Genomic DNA, 23,601 nt, shown 5'->3' with positions numbered 1-23,601 from the left:
GTCCCCGTCCAGCCCACGCCCCCAGTCCCCGCCTCAGTGATGGCCCCTCAGCCTGTGATACCCAGAGAGCAGGTGGCCTCTGGCCCGGGTGCATTTCCCTTCAAGGAGGTGAGAGCAGGCCCCACCTGGACCACCTCTCTGTTCTTCTCGCTTAGTTCAGCACTGGGGGAAACAACCGTCCCGCCATCTGGATCGACACTGGTATCCATTCCCGGGAGTGGGTCACTCAGGCCAGCGGGATCTGGTTTGCAAAGAAGGTAAGCCTGGGGAACGGAGGGGGGCTCTGGCCCAGTGGGTCACTGGTGTCTGAGGCTCACAGAAGCCCTGGCCTCCCCTCCCCATCCTGAAACGGTGACCGCAGAGGGAGGCGGAGGGCAGGTGTCTACTGCTCTAGCAGGGTGGGTGCCTGACCTGGCCCACTCTGCCTCTCTGCCTCCAACACCCCCACCAGATCACACAGGACTATGGCCAAAACCCTGCTTTCACCGCCATTCTTGACAAAATGGACATCTTCCTGGAGATTGTCACCAACCCTGATGGTTTTGCCTTCACCCACAGCAAGGTATACGCTTTCTCTTCTTGGGGAAAGCAGGGTGGGCTCTGGTCCCTGAGACCAAGTCACTTGTCCTTATGCTCAAGCTCCAGAAATCAAGGGAAGGGCAAATAGATTTGCCTCCCTAGACCAGGGTTCTCAACCTTGGCATTCTTGACTTTTTGGGCAGATAATTCTTTGTGGGGGGCTGTCCTGTGCATGCCGAGTGCTTAGCACACCCTGACAAGTACTCATGAGATGCCAGCAGCAACCCTCCAGTTGAGACCACCAAAATGTCTCCAGACATTGCCACGTGTCCGGGTGTGGGGGGACAAAACTGTCCCAGTGGAGACCCACTGCCCCAGTCCTTACTTCCTAGTTTTATTTTATTTTTATGGCAGGTACTTCATGCTACCAATCAAATGTGTATGGGGGTGGGGGCACCTCAGGCCATTTTCACTTTCCACCAGAAGAACCTCTGGCCAAATGCCATCCATTGTCTCCTCCATTCTCCCTCAACCAAGACCCCCTTTTGGACACCTTCCTCCCTGACAACCAGTTGAAAGTGGTTTCTGATCCCGTGCTGTGTCCACACCCGAGCTCCGGATCGGGTGCTTTGTGTTGATCGAGGCCGCTCCAGCCCACACTGCTCCCTATGGGCTCTGAGCCCCAGGCTAGCGCGGTGATGGTGACTGACAAGTGTCCCCTTCCTTCCTCAGAACCGCTTGTGGCGCAAGACTCGATCCATCACAGCAGGCTCCTCCTGTGTTGGGGTGGACCCCAACCGGAACTGGGACGCCGGCTTTGGGAGTAAGGCCCAGTGTGCTCTGGGGAGCAGGGATGGGACCACTGGAAATGCCTTCCCACCCACCTTTGTCGCTGTAAGGAATGCCAACGACCCCCTCTCTCCTCCCGCAGAGGCCGGAGCCAGCAGCAACCCCTGCTCGGAGACTTACCATGGCAAGTTTGCCAATTCCGAAAAGGAGGTCAAGTCCATCGTGGACTTTGTGAAGAACCATGGGAACATCAAGGCCTTCATCTCCATCCACAGCTACTCCCAGCTCCTCCTCTATCCCTATGGCTATACCACAGAACCAGCCGCCGACCAGGCTGAGCTGGTATGTGCTCGCCCCTGCTTGCCCTCCTCTCCCAAAGGCAGCTTTGGGCAGGCCTAGGGCTTTGTCCATCAGATCTGCTTAAGGCACGAGTGCCTGCACGATTTTTAACGCTCTGTTCCTCCCTGGGCCCCCGGTGGCCTGGGAAGACTGGCAAGATAAACTAGCCTTACTTTTTTTTTTTTTTTTAAATATATCTTTATTGATTTCAGAGAGAGGAAAGGAGAGGGAGAGAGAGAGAGAGATAGAAACATCAATGATGAGAGAGTCATTGATCGAGCTCGCAACCCGGGCATGTGCCCTGACTGGGAATCGAACCCCGATCGCCTGGATCCTAGGTTGACGCTCAACCGCTGATCCACGCCCGGCCGGGCACTTTTTTTTTTAAATCTTCCCCTGAGGATATTTTTTTCCATTGCTTTTCAGAGAGAATGGAAGGGAGGAAGGAGGGAGAGCGAGAGAGAGGGACACTGATGTGAGGGAGACACATCGATTGGTTGCCTTCCACATGTGCCCCAACCGGGCTGGGGATGGAACCTGCAACCGAGGTACATGCCCTTGATGGGAAATCGAACCTGCGACCCTTGGGTCCACAGGCTGGTGCTCTAACCACTGAGCCAAACCAGCCAAGGCAGACTAGCCTTACTTTCTGTCTGGGAAACCGAGGCACAGAGTGGTTGAGTCACTTCTGTCACATGACAGAGTGAGAGGAAGGGCTCGCTTACACCTCAAGTTCACACTTGGGGCTGCAGGATGACCAAAAGGCAGCGAAGTGCCAGCCGGGCATCCTGCAGGGTCAGAGGATCATGGGCCGCTGAGCTTGGACGGGAGCTGGCCCTCCACACCCTTGCAGGCCCAGTGTTCTCCGCTGGGGACCTGCTTCTGTATGGTGCATGTTCCTGGGTCACCCTGTCAGCCCCTGGGCTCCCCTGGCCCTGCTGTTCTGGGCCATGACAGGTTTGTCTTGCTTGGCGTTTTCTCCAGGATCAGCTGGCCAAGTCTGCTGTGACGGCCCTGGCCTCTCTGTATGGGACCAAGTTCAAGTACGGCAGCATCATCAAAGCAATTTGTAAGTGGGTGCATGGTCTCTGTGGGTGACCTCAGTTGGTCAAGGGTGCCCAGGTCCGGGGACGTGGGCAAGGAGAATGGCCCTTGACCCTGCCTGATAACTGCCGCTCAGTGGGCAGTGCTTTCTCTGCCTTTTTTGATACCTTCAAAGAGACATAGCAGTTCCTCTGGGAACTCTTGTCCTCCTCTTGTCTTGGGCTTAAGTCCAGCTTCATGCACGGAGAAGGTGGAGGGTTCTGCTGGCATTTGTAGATCACCAAGAAATTCAACTTGAAAAGTCCTTCTTCTGCAATGCCTTTCAATTGGAGAATATATTCTCTTTCCCAAACTTACTTATATATGCAGTGCCCGTGGGAGGAACACTGGCACACAGAGTGAAATCAAGTCAGCAAATGTTTACTGAGCACCTACTATGCACTAGGCCTTGTTTTACATGCTTGGGAATAAAATAAGCGTAGATAAAAAAATTTACATTCTAGCCGGGGAGACTGTCCATGACCATGAGTAAGTGATACTGTGTGTTAGGTGATAAATGCTAGGGAGTAAAAGGACAACTAGAACAGGGTGAGGGGACTCAGGAACCTGGGGGTGGGCGTGGGCGGGGGGTTAAGGGGAGGACTCATTGAATGAGAGTGAAATTTGGACAAGTGTTGAAGGAAATGAGGGAGAGAGCCAAGAGGCTATCTATCTAGCGAAGAGTTTCCAGACAGAGGAACCTTCTAGAACAAAGGCCCTACCACGTGGTTTGGCCCAGTGTTGGGGGAATAGCAGGAATAGCACAGAGGCCCTAGTGGCTACAGCCGAGTGAGAGCACAGAGTTGCAGACAGGTGGGGTGCAGGCACATCTGTGGGGCCCTGAAGAAATGCACCAAGTTTACCAGCTGACAGGAGGTGGGAGCACTGAGAAAGCAGGGGACAGGGTCAGAGGGGGCGGGGTGGGGGGCTGCGGCTCGCCCTTCTCACATACTTCCTGCCCGGGCGCTGGGTCGCAGTCTTCCCCAGGGCTGGCCTTGCTTTCAGACTCCAGGCCTTCTCTGGGAACTGTTTCAACCCTCAGTCGAAGGTTTTTGCTTCATTCAATGCTGTCAAGTTAAATTCTGATACGCAGCCGCCTCCCTCTTCCCTGCCCAATTCGAAAGCAGCTTCCTAACTGCTTGGTAACTGCAAATCTGGGCCAAGTTTCTTCTGGAGAGACAGACAAGGAATTTTTGCTTTGACTCTGGCCCTTTGCACTCTCCCCAGCAGACCACAGTCCCGGGGGACAAATCCTGGCTACCCAAGTGGGTAACTCTGGTCCATTTGGAGGCTTGACCAAAGTGGCTCCTGGAGGACTCAGGTGGTTTTCAGTGGGGCTTTTGCAATGGCAGGAACTTCCTCACATCCCCCAGGGAGAGGAGAACCATTGCTGGTCCACCTCCCTGGGCTTCTTGGGCTGAGAACCTTCAGGGGAGCTACTTGGGAGGAAGCCGGGCTGCCTGGCCAACAGCAGGCACTGCGTAGACGCTGACTCCAGTCAACACTGCAGAGGCTTTGGACCATCAGCTGGGCCCAGGGAAATGCTTCAATGTCATTGACCTTTGCTCTCCCGTTTCTGTCCCTGCCCCAGACCGAGCCAGTGGTGGCACCATTGACTGGACCTACAACCAGGGCATCAAGTACTCCTACACCTTCGAGCTCCGTGACACTGGGCGCTACGGCTTCCTGCTGCCAGCCTCCCAGATCATCCCCACGGCCCAGGAGACCTGGCTGGCTCTCCAGACCATCATGGAGCACACTCTGAATCACCCCTACTGAACCGGCCCTTCGGTTCTCTCTTCTTTAGCCTCTCTGGCAACCAAATAAAGTTTGAGTGTACACGGAACAGAATCTTGGGACATGCATGTGGGAACACATGTGGTGCGCCTGCTTTTTCAAGCTGGGGCAGGAGTGATTTAGTTCCTGCAGGCCTCACTGCAAATGTGTGGGTGGTTGGACTAGATGACCCCTAAATCCCCCCGCATTCCAAGGTCCTGTGAAGTTGTATCCAAGTGGCATCTGTTTTAATTAGACCACCCTGAGCTCAGCTCGTCAGTGGGGTGATTTGTTCATACCTTAGTGGCAAGCAGCAGTCACAGCTGCTAACCAAATGCCTGGCACCCTGCTGTGGTGAGGAATTCCGCTAGTACAATAGTCTAGCCGGTTGGATCCATTCATCTACAACAGCAGTAACTTTTAGTATGAAATAGAATAATTGGTGGCCACTGCAGTCCCAAAGAGATGTTGCAGCCAGGCAAGGCAAATTTCTGTCAAGCAAATACGGCCTCCCACTCCTGAATGAAATTGGAGGAGAGCAATTAGTTTAAATGGAATCGTTTTCTGAAGATGAAGGACACCAATCCCAGGACATTTTATTAACTAGTTTATCATGCAGACTTTGCCTTTAGGGATGGAAGTAGTTTTCTTTACCTTTGCACTTCCTTTCCAGGATCTTTCAGTCCACTGTCTCCGCTCCCTTCTCCCGTCCCACCCACGACCACTCCTTAACATTTGCAAAATTTCTCAGACACAAGGCTCTCCTCTTCCTACCCTCCAGAGCCTAGAATTTGCCTTCCCTCCTTTGGCTTGGTGATTCTGATGGCTGACATATCACATTAGTGGCCAGCACAACAATATATAGGATATCTCAGTTTTTTTCAAAGCAAGAATCTACCTTGTTTTTTCCAGATCTCTTAAAATGTGTTTGACTGTAGAGCAGTGAGTTACTCCCACATCCTAACTGAAGCCGATACCTCAAGTAGCCATAATTTCTACCCACCTAAGATGGACTTCTTTCTAAAGAAGTCATTGGGAAGTGGGTGGGGATGGATTGGTAGCTCCCCAAGCAGAGAAGGGGGTGGGGATGGCAGCTCTTCCTGTATCAGTCAGGTTGGGATGTCACAATGCACGCAGCTCCATTGACTAAAAGTCTTGTCTTTTCCACATAAAATGACCTGAGGATCAAATGCTTATTTATTTATTTATTTATTTATTTATTTATTTACTTACTTACTTATTTATTTATTTAAAGGGAACTTTAGGTAATTTTCATCTTGAAGTTTTCTTATTTTAATATATATATTTGCTGCCAAACATTCTAAAAAATAAAAGTAATAAAGCTGACTATACATACACTATACATAAACTTATATGAGACATGATAAAATAGTGTTTTGGTTTTTATAGAAACATGACCTAAAGATTTTAAAACACTTCCTTCAAGTTATTTTTGGGGAAACATTTCCTTTTAATCTATGAAGATAAGTTGAAACCCACTTTAATGGTGCAATTTGGTGAAGTAAAAGGCTGATCTTGTTTTTTGTTTAATAAAGACTGATAAGTGAAAAAATATTGTTAGCAAGAAATTGTATCATTTTACAAAACTGGATTACTTAGATTTCAAGAGGTCAAACTGCTTAATTTAAAACTGTGCTCCCTGATAGTAGGAAGCACTCCGTTTGACATTCAAGCTCCAAAACCATCAATAGTACTTGACATACAGATGTCCAATATATATTTGTTGAATGAATGTTCTCTACACTTACTAACGAGCTCATGACTTTCATAATCTGTATATTATAGGCTTGCAAGTTATTTTGAATTCCCCACGGTGTAGTTTAGAAAGTAAGGCTCTGAGCAGTTAAGAGTCAAGAAAGTGGGAAAAAAAGAAGGAATGAAGCACTCGGATGAAAATTCCACAAGGGCAGGGTCTGCATCATTTTCGTCAACCCTTAGTCCCTAATGGCTGGCCAAGTACATGGCACACAGTAGGCACTTAACACATGCGTGCTAAATGGAGACATAGAAGTCATTAATACTTTTCTTTTGTATTTTCAATGTAGGAAGAGCATTAGTTTTGTTTGCAGATACATATTTTAAAAAATCTATTGGTGAAAATTTTTATTTTATAAAAACAAAAGCTAAAAGAAGCAATAATTTTAGAAAGTATTGTAGCATATACGAAAAAGTATTAATAACCTTGAGCTCTTATAAGTAAAAGGGGTTCAAAAAATAGACTAATATTTCAAAAGAAAAATAGGCAATTCCCAAAAGAACACAAAAAGCCAATAAATGTATGAAAGATACTGGTCCTCTGAGTAATCTTTTTGCATACTTAAAACCCCCCAATACGTCATTTTTCTCTCATCAGATTGACAAAGAATAAAAGAGCAACAAGGCTGTGAAGAAATAAGAGCCGTCACATCCTACTGGTGGGAGGATACATTCACACCAGCTTCCTGGAGGGCGATTTGGCAATGTGCATGAAAGTTTTCAGTGCATGGCCCCTTTGACCCAGAAAGTCCACTTGGAAGAATTTATTAAAATATTCAGATAAGTTCAAATATATGTATGTACATGGCTGCAATAGTAAAAATTTAAGTAAAAAGAATCTAAGTAGATACCAGTATTGATGCTGATATGACAGATTTACACATGGCGTATCCTGCAGCCATCGAGGTCTATGTGGACAGGGGAAAATGGCCACAATATCCTAAGTGAATGAAGCCGGCTGTATGAAGGAAATGTTCTAAAACAGGATTGTGGATGGTTGCACAACTCTGTAGATTTACTATAACACTAAATTGTATATCGTAAGTGGGTAGTGGTGGTGGTTTTCCTCTTTATACTTTTCTGAATTTCTTGCAATGAACTTTAATAATGGGGGTAGGGGAGTTGTCTCAAAAACCTGTGGGTAAATTTATCTAGTATCAACTTATTATCAACATCAAACATCTGAATAGTCATCTAAATTTGAGCCCAGCCCTGGCCTGTGTGGCTCAGTGGTGTCGGCCCGTGGACTGAAGGGTCATGGGTTCTATTCCTGGTTGGGCACACGCCTGGGTTGCATGTTTGATCTCTGGCTCCAGTCAGGCAACCAATCGATATGTCTCTCTCACATCAGTTTCTCTCTCTCTCCCATTCTCTAAAAATCAATGGAGCCCTGGCTAGTTTGGCTCCGTGGTCAGAGCGTTGGCCCACAGATGGAAGGGTCCTGGGTTCGATTTTGGCCAAGGGCACGTACCTTGGTTGCAGGCTCGATCCCTGGCCCCGGTTGGGGCTCATAAGGGAGGCAACCAGTCGATGTGTCTCTCTCACATCATTGTTTCTCTCTCTCTCTCTCTCTCTCTCCCTTCCATTCTCTCTGAAAAGCAATGGAATATATTAAAAAAAAAAAAAAAATCAATGGAAACAATATCCTCGGGTGAGGATTAACAAAAAAATAAAATAAATTCAAGCCCAGATTCTTTTCTATAATTTGTCATTTCTTCTGCTCTGGCCTCATATTTCACCATCAATTGCCCAGAACAATGCAGTTGTCTTGTCTTTGGAAAAACTTACACTCCAGATAGAGCTGGAAGCAGCAGTGTTTCCACCAAGGGGCAGGGTACTCATGCCCCCAGGTGGGGACCATTCCCTGAGCGCTCTGCCGTAGCTCAGAGGAAACTTCCCAAGAGCCCTTTCTGCTCAGATTCTGCTCCCCTATCAACCTGGGGAGTTGACTGTGCTAATTGACTATGCCAATTCTCCAGGGCTTCTCAAAAAACCTTATTTTTCAATGAACTCACTTTACCTTTTTCTTAGCCCATTATATATGGCCTGTGAGCCACTGGCGGTCCATGAGAACCCCTAGGGTGGTCTCCTGAATTAATGCTCAGATACGCACATGTAGCTTTCTGGCTCTGGCCTGAAGTTAAAATTGAAATGTCATTGAATACAATCCAGAGATGACCTCACTGGTCCCTCATCCAGCACAGGCTATCATCATCTCAGCAATTGTTCCGCAAGGGTGAGTGGGACTAGGTGGATGTGAAGGTGCGGGCGGACTCTTGCTGCGAGGACTCTGAGGACAGAAACCTCATTCTGTGAACACACTGAGACCCAGATGCTACTTTCAGGAAACTGATATGACCAACTCCACCATTCAAATTGGCCGGATGAAGGAAGAGCTCCAAGAAAACAGCACGGGACACCCGTGAACCCTGAAAAACTGTCGAAGGGTAAGGAATCCTCCCCGAAGCTTTCAGCATCCGCATTACATTGGGGACTCAAACTGTGAGCATGATCTAACAGCCCCAGAGCTGGGACTGCCCAATGTTTCTTGCCAACTGAAAGAAGAAAAACGAAGGCTTCTGCTTAACCACAGCAGCGGAGTTCAGCTGCGTTGCAGGAGTGGCGTGGAAGGCCTCCGCTGACACCCACGAGGCGCACAGGGTTGCCGCTGCTTCCTCCCACCCAGGGCTGCGGCCACGAGCCAATTCACGTAATTTCTGTCTCGGCCTAAATCAGAAACATTACCACAAAGGAGAGAAAAGACCAGACACAAATCATATCAATATGGTTTATTGAACGAACAGCTCAGCCTCTCGGGAAAACAGCCTACTTTTTTTTCCTACAATTTAATGAAAAGTTTGTAACTCATTCCTGAAGTGACACCTCAGTAGATGTTCACTAAGAAACGGAACAAGCCCCAGAAACACTGGAACACCTGTGTTCAGGACAGGTCCCCAGACACGGCGGAAATATGGAAATACACAGCCCAGGAGCAGATGTCAGTCCCTGAACTTCCAGCGCCTCTTGCGCAGCAGAGGCGGCCAGCTTCCTGTGGAGTCTCAGGTGGGGAGCAGGGAGGCCAACGGCCGAGGGAAAGTTACATTTCTGTTGGTCAATTGGAGCATCGCCGAGGGAGAGCATGGCTGTGCCCAGCTGATCGAACTCGCTTTGGAGCCACAGTTCTCAAGTTGGATCCTGGCTTCTTCACCCTCCAGCTCAGTGACTCAGGGAGAGTTGCTTAATTTCCACTAGACCCTCAGTCTCCTCACCTGAAAATGATGGTGCTTACCTCGTAGGACTGCTGTGAGAATTAACTGTGTCAAAACATACAACAAAGAGTCTGGAAATGCTGCCTAACACGGAGTAAGCGCTCCTTAAATATCTGCTAATATAAATTATCTGGACATCTTCAAGATTTAAAACAAAGGAGAAAAATAACCCACTCTCGGCTGGGGATGGAGTGTGACCTGTATTTGGTGAATGCTGAAAGCTACCTCCAGCCTCAGAGGGCCATGGAAACAGCCTGGCGGACAGCAGACAGCCGGGGCAATAATGAGGCCCCTAACGGCCCCGGGGCCTCCTGCAGAGGGGAATCTAAAGACCTCAGGGTTGTGAATGCCTCTCGACAAAAGCAGGAGGTAACACAAGGGGATAAAAGAGAAAGCGCTTTCGGCGAGTCCAGAATGGCAGACCCGCACTGAGGAGCCCACAATGGGCATCGCAGCCCAGACTGCAGTCCTGACAGGGTCAATTCACTGAGTCACACACCCTTATTAAGGGCCACTGTCATATAGTGGGCGATTTTCACCCTCTAGGAGCTTATAGTCCAAATAAAATTTCAAATAATTAAAAAAATGTAGCCCACCAGGTAATAACATTTGATGAGTGACCTCTGATGGCCCACATTTTGCCATGTGCCTCAGGATGTTACACACGTGAGAAGAATCTGCTGCATTTAAGAACAAAGAGGGTCAGCATCAGAGAGCGAGGCCGTCGGGAGCGTGGCACGAGCAACGCAGCTTTGCAAGCACACATAAAACCCGGCCCCGAGTCCCATTCTGTCAGCATTCAACGATGAGAAATTGCTGTTACATATTTTATGCTACAATTGACCTGTGTACCAATTTAAGAACACGACAACAGACAATTTCAATAATTACTACAATTGTGGGAAAGCATTGCTAGCGAAATGTGTTATGAGCACTTTGCAAGCACAGCGTGTCTTATTTACTGTGTGTGTTTTTTTTATGGGGAAAATATATTTGTTAATCAAAAAAGTAATTGAACTGCATGTAAGCATGTCATCATGCTCACATAATCAAACTGATGAATCAGAATCCGTGTTTCTGTTGTTTGAGAGAAAAAAAAAGGAAAAGTATTATGGGAGTTACATCTTGGAAAGAATTGTGAAGAAAATAAGGCGCATTAAAGACACTGAGAACATTCTGGAACTGGGGAAAGAAAGGTTCTTAGTGATTATCTTCAGAGCAGAGCAAGGAGGGAGGCATGGATTTAAATCCAGGTGGACAGAAATTAATTACCTCCCTTAAAAAAGTCAGATAGCGTAAAAGACAGAATCTATAACCCATATATAACATGACAGAAAACAAAACCAAACAAGAAAAATTACCTACATATTTCTTCCTAGTCTAGGATTCTGATTTCACTTCTATTCCAGAAGGGAATTAGAGAAAAGAAGGTTTCTGTGTTGCACTGTGTTCTTGGTGAGTAGTCTAAAGTCTTAAGAATTTCTGCCTGGTCTCAACAGCACCATAGGAAAAATCCCTCAGCAACTAATGAGCATTATTTGTTCTCTTTTCATTCTGATTTACACCACATCCGATGTGATTGTGCAGGTTCTGGTTTTCCACTCGAGGTAAAAAATAAAATGACTTTAAGGTCGTTCGAATCATTCTTTACCTTTCAATAGATTAAATCTGACATTATTACAACCCAAGATCATTCTTTTGTTTTCGAATGAGTAATGTAGCCCCCCCACTTCTTGCCTCCTTGCCTCTCCCCTTCCTTCCCTCCTTTCTTTCTTAAATACGTACCCCTTCAGAGCACTGAAAGTATTATTTAGACTTGGGCCATTGCCGCTGTGCAGATGGAGCTGTAGCTGTACATTGATAAAGTGCCTTCCATTTGGGGGGGGTCACAAGGCAAGGGCGTCTCGTCAACCCCTGAAACGCTGTCAAGAAAGTCCTGCTGCAATGTGTTTAAGGTGGCAATTAGTCCCTGCTGAGCATGAGACCGAAGGTCCCTTGCCCTAACTGGAATGATTTCCTGATTTATTTACACAAGGAATATACGCCTTCCTGGGACATGCAGCAAAAAGAGGTCCTCTTTCAAATCACCCCAGTCTCACGTGGCTCCCTCAACTCATCTCACCAGAGGAAGAGAGAAGTTGGCAGATCTCAGCATATTAACGGCAAACAACAAATTAATAACTATGTACTTTAATCTTCAACATTCGTAACTGTACAAAGTATCACTGATCACTTAAATAATACATGTCAGTTAATCTAGTGAAGAAATGAGTAAAGTCAAACATTCGAAGCAATACCTTGAGCATATAAAAACTGCGAGTGACATTTAACGCCTGTAGTGCAGAGTCAGGTCTTTGAGGCGTAGTTACTTAAAATCCTTACCAACAGGGCAAAGCACTATGCAGAATGATACATAAATACACTCAACCTGCCAGAATGCTCAGCTAAATGCACAACAATTCTAACAGGTTCGGCAAACCTGACTTTCCACATATATACAGTAGTTCCCAGCACTTGAATGTCATTTGGTGATGGGGAAACAGAATAGGAAGAAAGGGGGACGACGTAGCTTTTACACTCAAAATAGAATCGAGTGGGGGAACCTAAACTCCTGACTAGTCAACTTTAAAATGGCATAACCAGAACTTTGTTGCAGAGAAAACATTTTTTTTTTTTTTTCTTAAAAATGTATATGTGTCAAAAATGGCTGAAAATCTTGTCCATGCTAGGGGAAAGTTGAGTGTGGAAAAATTTGCATTTAAAAAAATTTATGTTGTAAAGAAAATAAAAAGCCAGAGCATTTTGGCATTAGCAAAAGGCTGAACTAAGTTCTCAGGCAATAAATTTATGGGGAAACATGACAGGCTCCTCATTAAAGCTATGTGTACGTTGGCTGAATTTTATACAAGATTCTTGAATCTTGTGGAAAACCGGGCACGGCTTCACATCTGAACAATGTCGCTGGTTTGTTTGATTTTTAAAGCATCGGAAAATGCTGTACTTTGGAAATCGAGTGGAGAGAAATAAACATACTAAAACAGAACCGGGCGGAATCTGAAAGTTATTTTTCCATATTCTCTATGAGATATTTATTACCTTTACTTCTCTTACAAACACAGCCCCCCACGCTAGAAATACTGTGGTACGTTTTTTTTTGATGGCGAGAAAATAGTGCCGTTAAGGCAAATCTTACGCAGCAGCAGTAACCACCTAAGGATAGGCAATTTTCAGTTGGCTTTTCAGAAGCTGGTTGCCATGACAAAAAGCACAATTTATTCCTCAGTTCCTTATCACAGCTACAGATCACAGACCATAAAAATTAACAAGGCTCTTTTCCCTTTCCTGATGATTTCAGAGTTCCTCATCCTTACCTGAGGTCTTTTGTTCCCCCAATTAAATGGAATGAATGTCAGTCATCTAGCAATTCAATTAATGCTGATTCAAAATTCTGGCCCAAACCAGAATCTATAATCACAACCTCCTAATCACAGCTCAGTCATGAGAATGAAAAGTAAGTAGGAAATTGCACTAATTACTCAATTAGACTAATACTGTATTTTAAGCAAGGGCTTAAGGGGCTGTCAGTTCCGACAAAGGACCCTGGAGTCGTCCTCACCTGTGTGCCCTCGGCGGCCCACCCGAAGCTGATGTTTTCAAGTGGCCAGAATTTCTGCCCATCTAAGGTGGATGGACCCGAGCTGGGGAGTGGAAATTCATAACTGATACGCCAATGAGGGGCAGCTCCAGGGGGCTTCAAAGGCTCTCAGCAGCCCTGTAGAGGACTCTCGGTGCGGGCCGTGCCCTGTGGGAGGCAGCTGAGCGCCTATCAACACTGCTGGCTCCGGGAATCGCGCAGTGAGGAGGAAGGTTCAGGAAGCGTGAGCGCTGCTTTACTGAACCTTAAAATTGAGTGATGCTTGCGGGTACCAAACTCACGACAGAGCCTGCTTCCAGTGCTGGGAAGAGCGCCTCAGCCAGTGGGCCCACTCGGGGTGGGGGTGGGGAGGCTGAAAGCCAAGAATCACTGGCACTCCCAGGCCAGCTTCTCAGGCTGCAAAGCCTACCTGAAGAACCTTCATGAAACCAAGAACGTGAGTGAAAAAGAACTGGTTGGGAGGAACACATCAGATATAACTGAAGTATTTACAAAACAACGCAGGATACAGACCAAAACAAGCTGCACCTTATTAGAACACATTAAAGCCCCCAAATGAGACTTTCTTCTGACTCTGTTTCAGAGACGTAAATATTCTATGGATATCACGCAGACACTAGAGCCTGATCTGCCTCTGGTTGTGTCCAAACCCTTCCCGAGCTGGATGAGGGAGAGGAGCTGGAGACAGCAGGAGGGAAGGGGCCTATTGCACATGCCATGCGTGGTCTTTCCTCTGCACCAGTTTCTGAAAATGACTGACTGGGGAACTGCTCAGGGGTTCCGAAAGGAGAGAAAACATTTATTTGAGTAAGACAAAGTCTTTACTTCCAGGGTTTGCCTTGCAGGTGGCCGCTGCCTTGTGAGCGGGGGTTCTGGTGGCCGGCGGGGGCCCCGGTGGGCAGGTTCTGACTGCTGCGGGCGCCTGGAACCTTGGAGTCTCTTCCGGAGGCATTGACTTGGCTCAGCCGGCCTGGAGGGAGCAAGGAAGCGGGAGCGGAGCTGCAAGAGTGATCTCGGGGACAATCTGCCAAGTACACTGTTAAATTAATGAAGTCTTACGCTACAACCACTTTTAAGCTAATAAAGGCCTATTCAGCATTTACTTAAGGCTAAAAACCTATTGTTTATCCTTGCCATCAACTTAAGGTGGGGAAAAGGGATGAAAGGAAGCCCTAATAGCTTTTCTTTCTTCGTCTCCATTGTTCCCAGCCAACTTGGCCTCTCCCACCTTCCTTCTTGTTAGAGAAGGGGCATAGAAGAGGAAGCAGCGTGCAAAGGAAAGGCCAGAGTGGTTTTGATGTGCCTAGAAGCAGCGGAAGGGAATGAAAACTTTCCAAGAAGGACTCTGAATGCCTTAGCTTAGCCTCCCAACTCTGCCTGGAGTGCACTTCGATAGACTCTCTTCTATGTCTGTGCACAATGCCTAATTCTTGTCACAATCTGGGATCACCTCCACTTGCCCCCCTCCCTGCAGAGCACCTGCAACCCCAAACACAAATATTTTAAGACTCTGAATATATTATAAGCGATCATAAATCTCAAGCTCTACAGAAAGCATTCTCTCTACAGGTCAAAGTGTCTTACTGGGATGGTCTGCAGGACCCTGATCCTCTTCCAGGTAATATTCTATTTTTTTTAGGTCTTCTGGGGTAAATCTCCATTTATTCTCTGCTGGTGGGGGTGGCACTTTGGGGCTGGATCGTTTCCGGGCAGAACCAGGAGGAAGGGCTTGCTGGCAAGATGCTGGCAGGGAACCCGTAATCAGTCCTTCTGGGAATTTCTGAGCTAAGACTTTTAAACCTAGGTGTGGAAGATCATAGAAAAAGCAGCGTTAACGTTGCGAGGCCAGGGCAAAACCTGAAAAGGAGCCTGCGTGTCTCCTAATCTCTGGTCTCCAAGGCGAGGCCAACACAAAGACGGGAAATCTCTCCTAACTGCTTCATGATTAAGAAAATTACACCAGAAAATGTCGCTTGTTATGTGGGATTCTGAGAATTCCACCAGAAATCCTTCTGCTTAAGTCTTCAGCATCAAGGCTTTCTCACCGAGCCCTGACGCAAGTCAGTATTTCAGGAATTTGAAACATGCGCTGATAAAGCTAACGGATGTTTCTGAGAGCGCGGCCTCCTTGCAGCCGTGCTCTCTCTCCCTGAAACACAGGCCGCCCTCGTTCCACTGCGCTTTGCTGCACTTCACAGATTTCTTTTCTTTTCTTTTTTTTTACAAATTGAAGGCCAGACCCTCCACCAGCAAAAAGATTACGACTCGCTTTGCAGCGATACTTGCTCTGCGGTGGTGGTGGTCTGGGTACCTCCGAGGTACGCCTGCACTGAGCTCTGGCCACTCTGCGGATAAAGGCGGCAAAGTGGGGCTGCAGGACGAACGGCCTGGGAGCACCCGGGCCCGCTCACCTCCGGAAAGCATGAAGAGGTTCTCGAAGCCCCGCTCGCACATGGTGGTGGCCGCCTGGCTCGCCAGCCTCTCGTCGTCGTCATACAGAATGATGATCTTGCCGTGGGCATTTTTCTGAGTTAGCCGGGTTAAGGTCTGACCACACCGAGTTAATACTCCTAGGCTGTAGGAAACCTCCAAGGCACAAACAGCTGTCAAAGTTCACCTTTCTCAGTTCAGGGGAACATCAGACGACCCCTCTCTTTACCCATCACACTGGCAGTTACTAGATTTCTTCCTGTCATGGAAACCACACGCGCTGGTATTCTTCTCTTTTAATGAACTAATATTACCGTGGTCCAAGACAGCACTGGGTACACTGTACACCCTTCAGCTCTGTTATCATCACAACCCTGGAAAGCATTACAAGCTCCACTTTACAGGCCAGGAAACAGAAAAACTTTTATGTTCAATATGTTCTAATGCAGCTTTGTTTATAACAGTAAAAAAATGAGAATCACGTAAAAGTACAATAGAGAGGAAAAGTTTAGTAAATTATAATAAATCTGAAGACATTTACACTGTATCAAAAATGGAGTTTATATAGAGTGTGTGTTAGTATGGCAAAATACATTGTAATATCAACTGGTGTAAAGCAAGATATATACAGTATGACTTCTACTTTGTTAAAACATACATAGAAGATGGTCTGGAATAAAATATACAAAAAATGTAATAAAGAGTTGTTCAAATGGGTGATTAGCAAAGATTTCAATTTTCTTTCTCACATATTTTGGTATTTAAATTATTTTCTACTTGTATGACTTTTATGAACAAAAAATTATAAGAAGAGAAAAGTTAAAATAGAAGGAAGAAAACTTACTTTGTAAGTTTTACTTGGGAAAGCTTCTAGGGGAAAAAAGTCTTAGGACTATCTCTTTTTCTAAAAGGATTTTCAGAGAAAGAGGAAGAGAGAGGGAAAGAGAGCGAGAAACACCGATGTGAGAGCGAAACATCCATTGGCTGCCTCCTGCACGCCCCCACCGGGGATCGAGCCCGCAACCTTTCCGTACATGGGACGACATTCAACCAACGGAGCCACTCCAACCAGGGCAGGACTAACTCTTAATGGGTCATAATCTTTAACCTGATGTTCTCTGGCCCAGTGCAGTGTGGCTTGGAAGCATCTGCCCTCATGGTCAGCATACTCAGTAACAGCTAAGAATCCAAATTCTAAAGTATGCTAAGTAAGCTAATTATCATCAAAAGTCCTTCACAGAGTTTTCCTACCAGGAGCGTGATTCGTGATGTCTGATTCTTACAATCCTCGTCATCACCCAACTCCGTAAAATGCAACAAAGGATACATATTCAAGAATATCATTTGAATACGGGTTCATTGTTCTAGACAGAGTTGCAATTGGGTAACTGTAAGCTGTAAAGAAAGGAAAATTAGGAAGTTTGCAGCTCACCTCGTACAACTTGGCCCTGCTCCCCAGTTGGTTTAAAGTCGAACTAAGAGTTAAAAGAAATATATTTTCAAAATCAACAAGCCATAAACCTAAATACTTTCGTGAAAGAAAAGAAACAGGACACTATAAACAAAATATGAAGCTTCACTTGACTGTTTCTGATGTTTAGCACTGGGCCCCTGAGCCATCTGAGGTCACCAGCCTGTCTCAGAGCATTATGGTAAAGCCAACTCACAGGTTTCCATAATGGATCAGGCTAACACATGGTTCCTTAACTGCTGACCATGGGATGTGGTCCAGGAGGCCGGGATGCGAGAATGGGCTGTGTTCTTGGGAGTGAGGCACTACAAAGCCGCCTCTCTCTTACCTCCAACAATGTGGCACTGCTGGTAAGAGTCTCTATCGCGCACATCTAGCAGCAGGAAGGGGCAGTCGGGATAAGGCTTGTCTTTGGTGTTGGGCTCTGCTTTCTTCACTAGCCCTTTGTCTAGATCCAGTTCCCCAACACCACTGATGACGCTGCAAGGGGAAAAGTAGGTCAGCAGACACTAGTCAGGGGTTGGTGGCTTAAAGGTCAACTGTGTTTCTTCAGAACAGCGAGAGAGTGCTCAGTGTCTTTTCAAAAGACACTTCAAAGAAAAAGGAAAATGGATACAGTTTCTCAGTTCTGCCTCTGAATATAAGACCCTACGGATTCCTTTTCTATCTCACTGGACCCCAAAGGGAGGACTCATAGGTCCACACTCACCTTCAGACAATGTATGTTGGGTCATTAGCGTGGCTGAGGGATAGGAACTGTAGGGCGCATGCTGCCTCCAGCAACCAAGGCAGCATTCAGAGAAAGGAAGAGGGGAACAATTAATCCACTGGAATTTTGAGGGGCATAAGGAAGCAGAGCAAAGGGGGAAAGGACAGGCGGATAGGACAGGCTAAATGAAGGCGTTTCTATGTGTATTATATGTAATGGAAAGTGACAATAATGTTTTAATTTTTCATATGGCAACCTATCCAATATGGGTTTTGAACCTTAATGTTTTCAGTAGTTACCTGTACTTACTTCCATTTTATAAGTTACCATGTTGAGGTTGAAAAGAGGCTTTTAGATTTGGTGACACTCATACAATCAGACACTGGAAAAGCTAGGATTAAAATGAGGGAGTTTACCACTGACAGCTCCATTCTAAGGTTCATAAAATCACTAAAATTGGTCATCATATTAATATTACAGGCAAAATGTGGTTAAAACATGAACCAAAGGAATAAGAAGAGTAGTTGTTATGAACAAAAATGGCTCTATTAGAAGATGCTTACTTTCCCAGGCAAATATGAAGACATATCAGCCAAACCACAGATTGGCATATAGTACCGTTCCTCCCCCATCACAGCAAATCAAATCCTGCATTTAAATCTGATAAACATTAGAACTACAGGCCATGTAGTACATATTTCGTTGAACCAAAGGAAAAGGAACTCTATCCTCAGTGGAAGTCTCGTTGGCCTATCTTGTTTTGAATGTAATTTTAGAGTCCTTGTGCAAGAACAGTTATAAAAATAATAATAGTGGTATAGATGATAGCAATTCTTTCACTAGCTGAACTGTTTTACTAGTAGAAGGGATGGGTATGTGCCGAAAATTAGCACTGCCCTGTCACCAGCTGTTAGTGTTTGTGAGAAAGTGTTGCGTCACAGTGTATGGAATAAGACCAGGCACGTGCAGCTGGAGAATCGACCCAGGGGCTGCCCTCACTTTTATTTACACCTGTTTAATACCAGAGCATATGTGCGCCAATCTATTTTCCTTCTGACTCTAGTCAGGGTGATTATAAGGGGCAGCAGACAGAAAAGGCGGAGAAAGTCATACTCTCTGAGTCAAAAGACAGTAGTGGCAAGGCTAGGTCCTAACGGCAAACGTGCACACAGGAGGGTGGGGAGCAGTGGAAGCAAGGTGTGAAAATGAGTGCTCTCCCATCAGTAGGGTCTTACGTTAACTGGAGGAAAATGCTGTGAAAAGATCCAGGAGGTGGCATTTCCATAAAGAGAAAGTAGAAGGCTGGGGGAAATGTGGGACTTCACCACTGCCAATCTGTTTCGAAGGTAATTAAGTCACTGAAATCGGGCCCTGGCCTAATATGAAGGTAGGATGCAGTGAAAGCACGAATCCGATTAGAGTACCTCTGGAGCGTCGAGCGACTGGAGTCCCCTGCTCCCACGCTATTTATGAACTGGACAGGGCTCGGCGACTGCTCCCCAGGGCTCCCCTTCCCATTGGTCCTGGCAGTGACTTCAGCATCAGGGTCCGAAGTCGCAGAATCATTATCTAAAATTTGCAAATGAAGAAATAAGTACATTTAACTGTAGAATCTGAATTGACCTGTCAGGCAGCGCCACTGAAATTAAGTCAAGAATTAACTCACATCACCTTACTTAAATTGTTCTATAAATTCTAGTATATAGGTTCTCAAAATGCTGCCTGTGGCCCTTGGCTGGTGGGGCTCAGTGGTTAGAGTGGCGCAAAGGATCAAGGGTTCGAGTCCCCGTCAGGGGCACACACCTGGGTTGTGGGTTCTACACCCCTGGCCCCGGTCGGGGTGCTTGTGGGAGGCAACTGATTGATGTGTCTCTCTCACATCGATGTTTCTCTTTCTCTCTTCCTTACTCCCTTCTACTCTCTCTAAAAATCAATGAAAAAATATCCTCTGGTGAGGAATAAAAACAAACAAACAAAGTTGTCTGGGGACCGCAGGGGTCCCCAAGGCCCTTTCAGGGGATCTGCAAAGTAAAAATTGTTTTCATAATAATGCTAAGACCTTATTTATCTCTCTTTACTGTGTTGATATTTGCCCTGCTGGTACAAATGAAATGGTGGATAAAACCGCTAGTGCCGTAGCAAGAACCAGGTAATGGCATTAAGTTTTCTCAGTAATCATTCTATTTTCACCAACCCACAATCACAGTTAATGTGGCAGTCTCAGTAAAAAACGCCCCTGATCACGCAGTAATAATGAATAATTTTATTAAATCTCACCCTTACATACACACCTTTCTAATATTCTGTGTGATAAAATGGGGAACTGCATATGGCCAGTTAGCTACATACCCCAGTGCCATGGCTCTCTCAAGGAAAAGCATTAGTCTGATTATTGCTGCTTTGCCAAGAACACCATTTTTACTTGAAAGAAAAACTGAGAAAAACTATGGTTACTTAAACTTGTGCATTCGGCAGACATTTTCCAAAAAAATGATCTAAGTGAAAAGTGAATTTGTCATTGCAAGGAAAATAATTGATGGCATTTGCTGCAATGATTACATTTTGAATAAAAATCATAATTTTGGAAGCTATGTGCCATCAGCAGCTTGACTGTTCCCCATACTTAATGCCTTTTCTGATAAGATAGGCAGTGAGATTGATAAATGTGATTTTTTTTGATATTGTGTAATGAAATTTGTCAACATTGGGAAGATCTTCATAACTCAGCGAACCAGTAATTTTTGCACGACCAGGGCATGATGTTATAAAATCATACATGGATAAAAGATTCATTCAAAGCGCAAGACAGATCGATGGGTTTTAATGTAACAGAGTCTGTAAAGTTCATTAATATGGTTTCAGATTCTACATTACAACTAACCTTTAGGAAACTATCAGTTGTCGTATCAAAGAAAAATATTTGCAATAACTGAAAGGGCTATTAAAACACTCCACCCTTTACAACTACAGGTCTGTGTGTGGCCAGATTTTCTTCATAAGCTTCAACCCAAAGAGCATATTGCAACACAGTGATACAGAAGATAGGAGAATCAGCTGTTTTCTATTAAATCAGACATTAATGGGATTTACCAAAAAAAAGTAAAACAATTCCATTCTCAGTAAATTTTTTGTTGTTTTAGAAATATAACTATTTTGCATAAAAATGTTATTTATGTTTGTAATAGGGTTAGTGTTATTTTTAAGTGAAATAGTAAGTAAATATTTTTTAAGTTTTCAGTTTAAAATATTAATAGGTATAATTTACATAAACCAAAACTCTTTGAGGTCCTCAATCATTTTTATAGTGTAGAGGGAGACTGATACCAAAAGTTTGAGAATTTGCTGTTCTAACCAGTATAATTAAACAAGAAATAGAAATGAGGTCTTAATTTGGATATGACATAATATACTGAGCAACTTCAAGAGAATCCTGTAAGAATAAGGAAAATAAATTGTGGTTAGTTAAAAAAATAAGTACTAACAAACAAAATACTTTTCCTATATACCAATCAGAAAATAATATGAAGATCTCATTTACAGTAACAATTACAGATACACAATATGCTCTCCTCGAAAATAAACCTATTAAAAAATGTAAAGGTCCTTTATAGGTCTTATAAAAGTTTACTTAGGGATATTAAAGACCTGAATGAAGAAAGTGACATACATTGAATATTCCTGACTTGTGACTAAAAGTTAAACGATGTTAATTTTTCCAGATTTAATTTAATTTTTAACCTTAATACAAATCTCAATGGGATTTTTAAAAAAGCTTAAAAGGATTTTAACTATAAGGGGAACAAAAAAAAAATTCTACATACATATATAAAAACTTAGAGAACCTGACTCATCAAATAGTAACATATATTGAAAAGGTACATGATCAAAGTAATGCAGAGCTACAATCAGCACAACAGAGACCACAGAGACAAATCCTGGAACATACATGAAAAGCTAATGCTTTTCCAAGATGGCATCACAGATCAGTTGACAAAGGAAGAACGACTGAAAAAATGCTGTTGGAATCTGTCAACTATCTAGAAAAATCACATTTAGATAACCTCCTCACATCATATACCAAAATATAAGGTGTCCCCCCAAAATGTATATGCACTTTGAATGATTATAAAGTGTTTATTAACACACAGTTCATTGTCAAAATTTAAAAGAAGCCACAGAAATGAATAATTTTTTTTGTCAATGCTTGTTTTCAAACTGATAACTGTTCTGGTCCAGGCACTGTTGATAACTCAAAGCAATGGAATCGCAAACATCAAGAATCATTTCGTTTGGTATTTGTGTGCCCTTAATTCATCAACTGTTGATGGTTTTGTACCGTAAACTTTCTTTTATGTATCCCCAGAAAAAAAAGTCTAGTGGCACTTTAGGATAAATTTTCTTTGTTCAAAGCTTAGAATGGCTTCACCCATTATTTCAAATTACTTAAACCTGAAAAGGAGTGAAAATTAAGTGAGTTATCAGCTGTTAAAGTGTGCATACATTTTTTGAGACACCCTATATATAACAGATGAATTGATATTAAAAAAAACCCACAAAAACAACAAGCAAGCTAATAGAAGAAAATAGAGGTAAATAATTTATCTTATTTTAGAATTTATGAATCTAAGCAATAAAACAAAACAAAACATGAAAGGCTAATAAATTTAATCATGTAAAATGCAAACTTCATATATGTCAAAAACCAACACAAAGAAAATTAAAAGGTGAATAATTAGGAAAAAATATTGTAACATATACGGATGAAAAAAGGTTAATACACTTAATTTACAGAGTTTTAAAAAAATTAACTAGCTCTTTAAGTGAAAAAAGGATCATGTGTAAAAGGTAAAAATGCAAACAAGATAAATTAATGTGGAAAGGAAGCTGCCTTCCGATTCCAGCCCCACGGCCCTCAGGCCTCCTCCCCCAAGGGAACCAGCTTCACATATTTATGTCTCCTTCCAGAAATAAAACAACTACATACTTCTGCATATATTTTATTTCCTCCCCTTTTTATGTGCCTAGGAGTATGCCGTTCATACTGCTCTATGCTTTGGTTTCTGTTTTGTTGTTTTATTTTTACTTAATAATACAGCTTGGAAATTGTTCCAAATCATCAAGTAAAGATTTTTCTCATTTATTTCCAAGGCTATATTGGTTTCTAAAGTAAAAAGATATCATAATTATATAGCGCTTTCATAAATCAGTAAGCAAAAGATGAACATTCCATTAGGAAAAAAAATGGGAAAGGACCTGTAATGTCCTCAAAAGCAGAAATGTGTATGACCAATAAACACACACACACACACACATACACAAAGCTCACTCTCATTATCAGAGACATTCAAAATAAAACTATTACATACCATTCTTCATCTATCAAACTGGCAAATGTTTACAAAAATGATAATTATTCAGCATTGGCTAGGATGGGGAGGAATATGTCTTCTCATTCACTCGGTGGGAATGCAGAGGGGTAGGACCACTCAGGAGAGAACGTGGAATCAGTACTGAGTGTCTCACAGTGGTCCTACCCCTTGTCCATCTGCAGCGATTTATCACCAGGAAATAATCAGAACCACACAAACACTTATGTATTTACATTGCGGCATTATTTTATAAAAGTGAAAAGTTAGAAAAACTATAGTGCCCCAGCAATAGGAGAATAATTAAATAAATTATGGTATGCCCAAAGGGTAGGCATTATGTGGCCACACGACCTTTACACTGAAGCTCTGGAAGTCTGTTTAATGACCAAGGAGAGTGCGCATGATAAAATGTTAAC

General features: G+C 44.2%; 2 protein-coding genes across 6 annotated transcripts in view; one reads left to right on the top strand and one right to left on the bottom strand.

The window, feature by feature from the left end:
• Nucleotides 1–4,509, top strand: part of LOC308561641 (carboxypeptidase A1) — a gene marked incomplete at both ends in the record, with an annotated part of 35,080 nt that extends 30,571 nt beyond the window's left edge. Inside the window, 6 exons of one of the 2 annotated variants that reach the window (XM_081146994.1) lie at nt 156–257; nt 452–562; nt 1,252–1,342; nt 1,451–1,650; nt 2,632–2,716; nt 4,322–4,509. In XM_081146994.1, coding sequence (XP_081003120.1) covers nt 156–257; nt 452–562; nt 1,252–1,342; nt 1,451–1,650; nt 2,632–2,716; nt 4,322–4,509 — 777 coding nt within the window. The remainder of the gene's footprint in view (nt 1–155; nt 258–451; nt 563–1,251; nt 1,343–1,450; nt 1,651–2,631; nt 2,717–4,321) is intronic. The other variant, XM_081146993.1, reaches the window with a different exon arrangement.
• Nucleotides 4,510–11,725: 7,216 nt separating this feature from the next.
• Nucleotides 11,726–23,601, bottom strand: part of CEP41 (centrosomal protein 41) — a 42,866-nt gene continuing 30,990 nt past the window's right edge. For all 4 annotated transcript variants that reach the window (XM_081147363.1, XM_081147364.1, XM_081147365.1 and 1 more), the window contains 6 exons: nt 19,241–19,385; nt 17,436–17,587; nt 16,964–17,031; nt 15,618–15,732; nt 14,791–15,006; nt 11,726–14,176 (listed from right to left, as the gene is read on the bottom strand). In XM_081147363.1, the coding sequence (XP_081003489.1) occupies nt 14,028–14,176; nt 14,791–15,006; nt 15,618–15,732; nt 16,964–17,031; nt 17,436–17,587; nt 19,241–19,385 (845 nt within the window). In that variant the 3' untranslated portion in view covers nt 11,726–14,027. The remainder of the gene's footprint in view (nt 14,177–14,790; nt 15,007–15,617; nt 15,733–16,963; nt 17,032–17,435; nt 17,588–19,240; nt 19,386–23,601) is intronic.

This window comes from Miniopterus schreibersii (genome assembly GCF_964146895.1).
Source record: "Miniopterus schreibersii genome assembly, chromosome: 9".
NCBI classification, from domain to species: domain Eukaryota; kingdom Metazoa; phylum Chordata; class Mammalia; order Chiroptera; family Miniopteridae; genus Miniopterus; species Miniopterus schreibersii.
The sequence above is the reverse complement of the archived record's forward strand: the minus strand, read 5'-3'. Positions and strand labels throughout refer to the sequence as shown.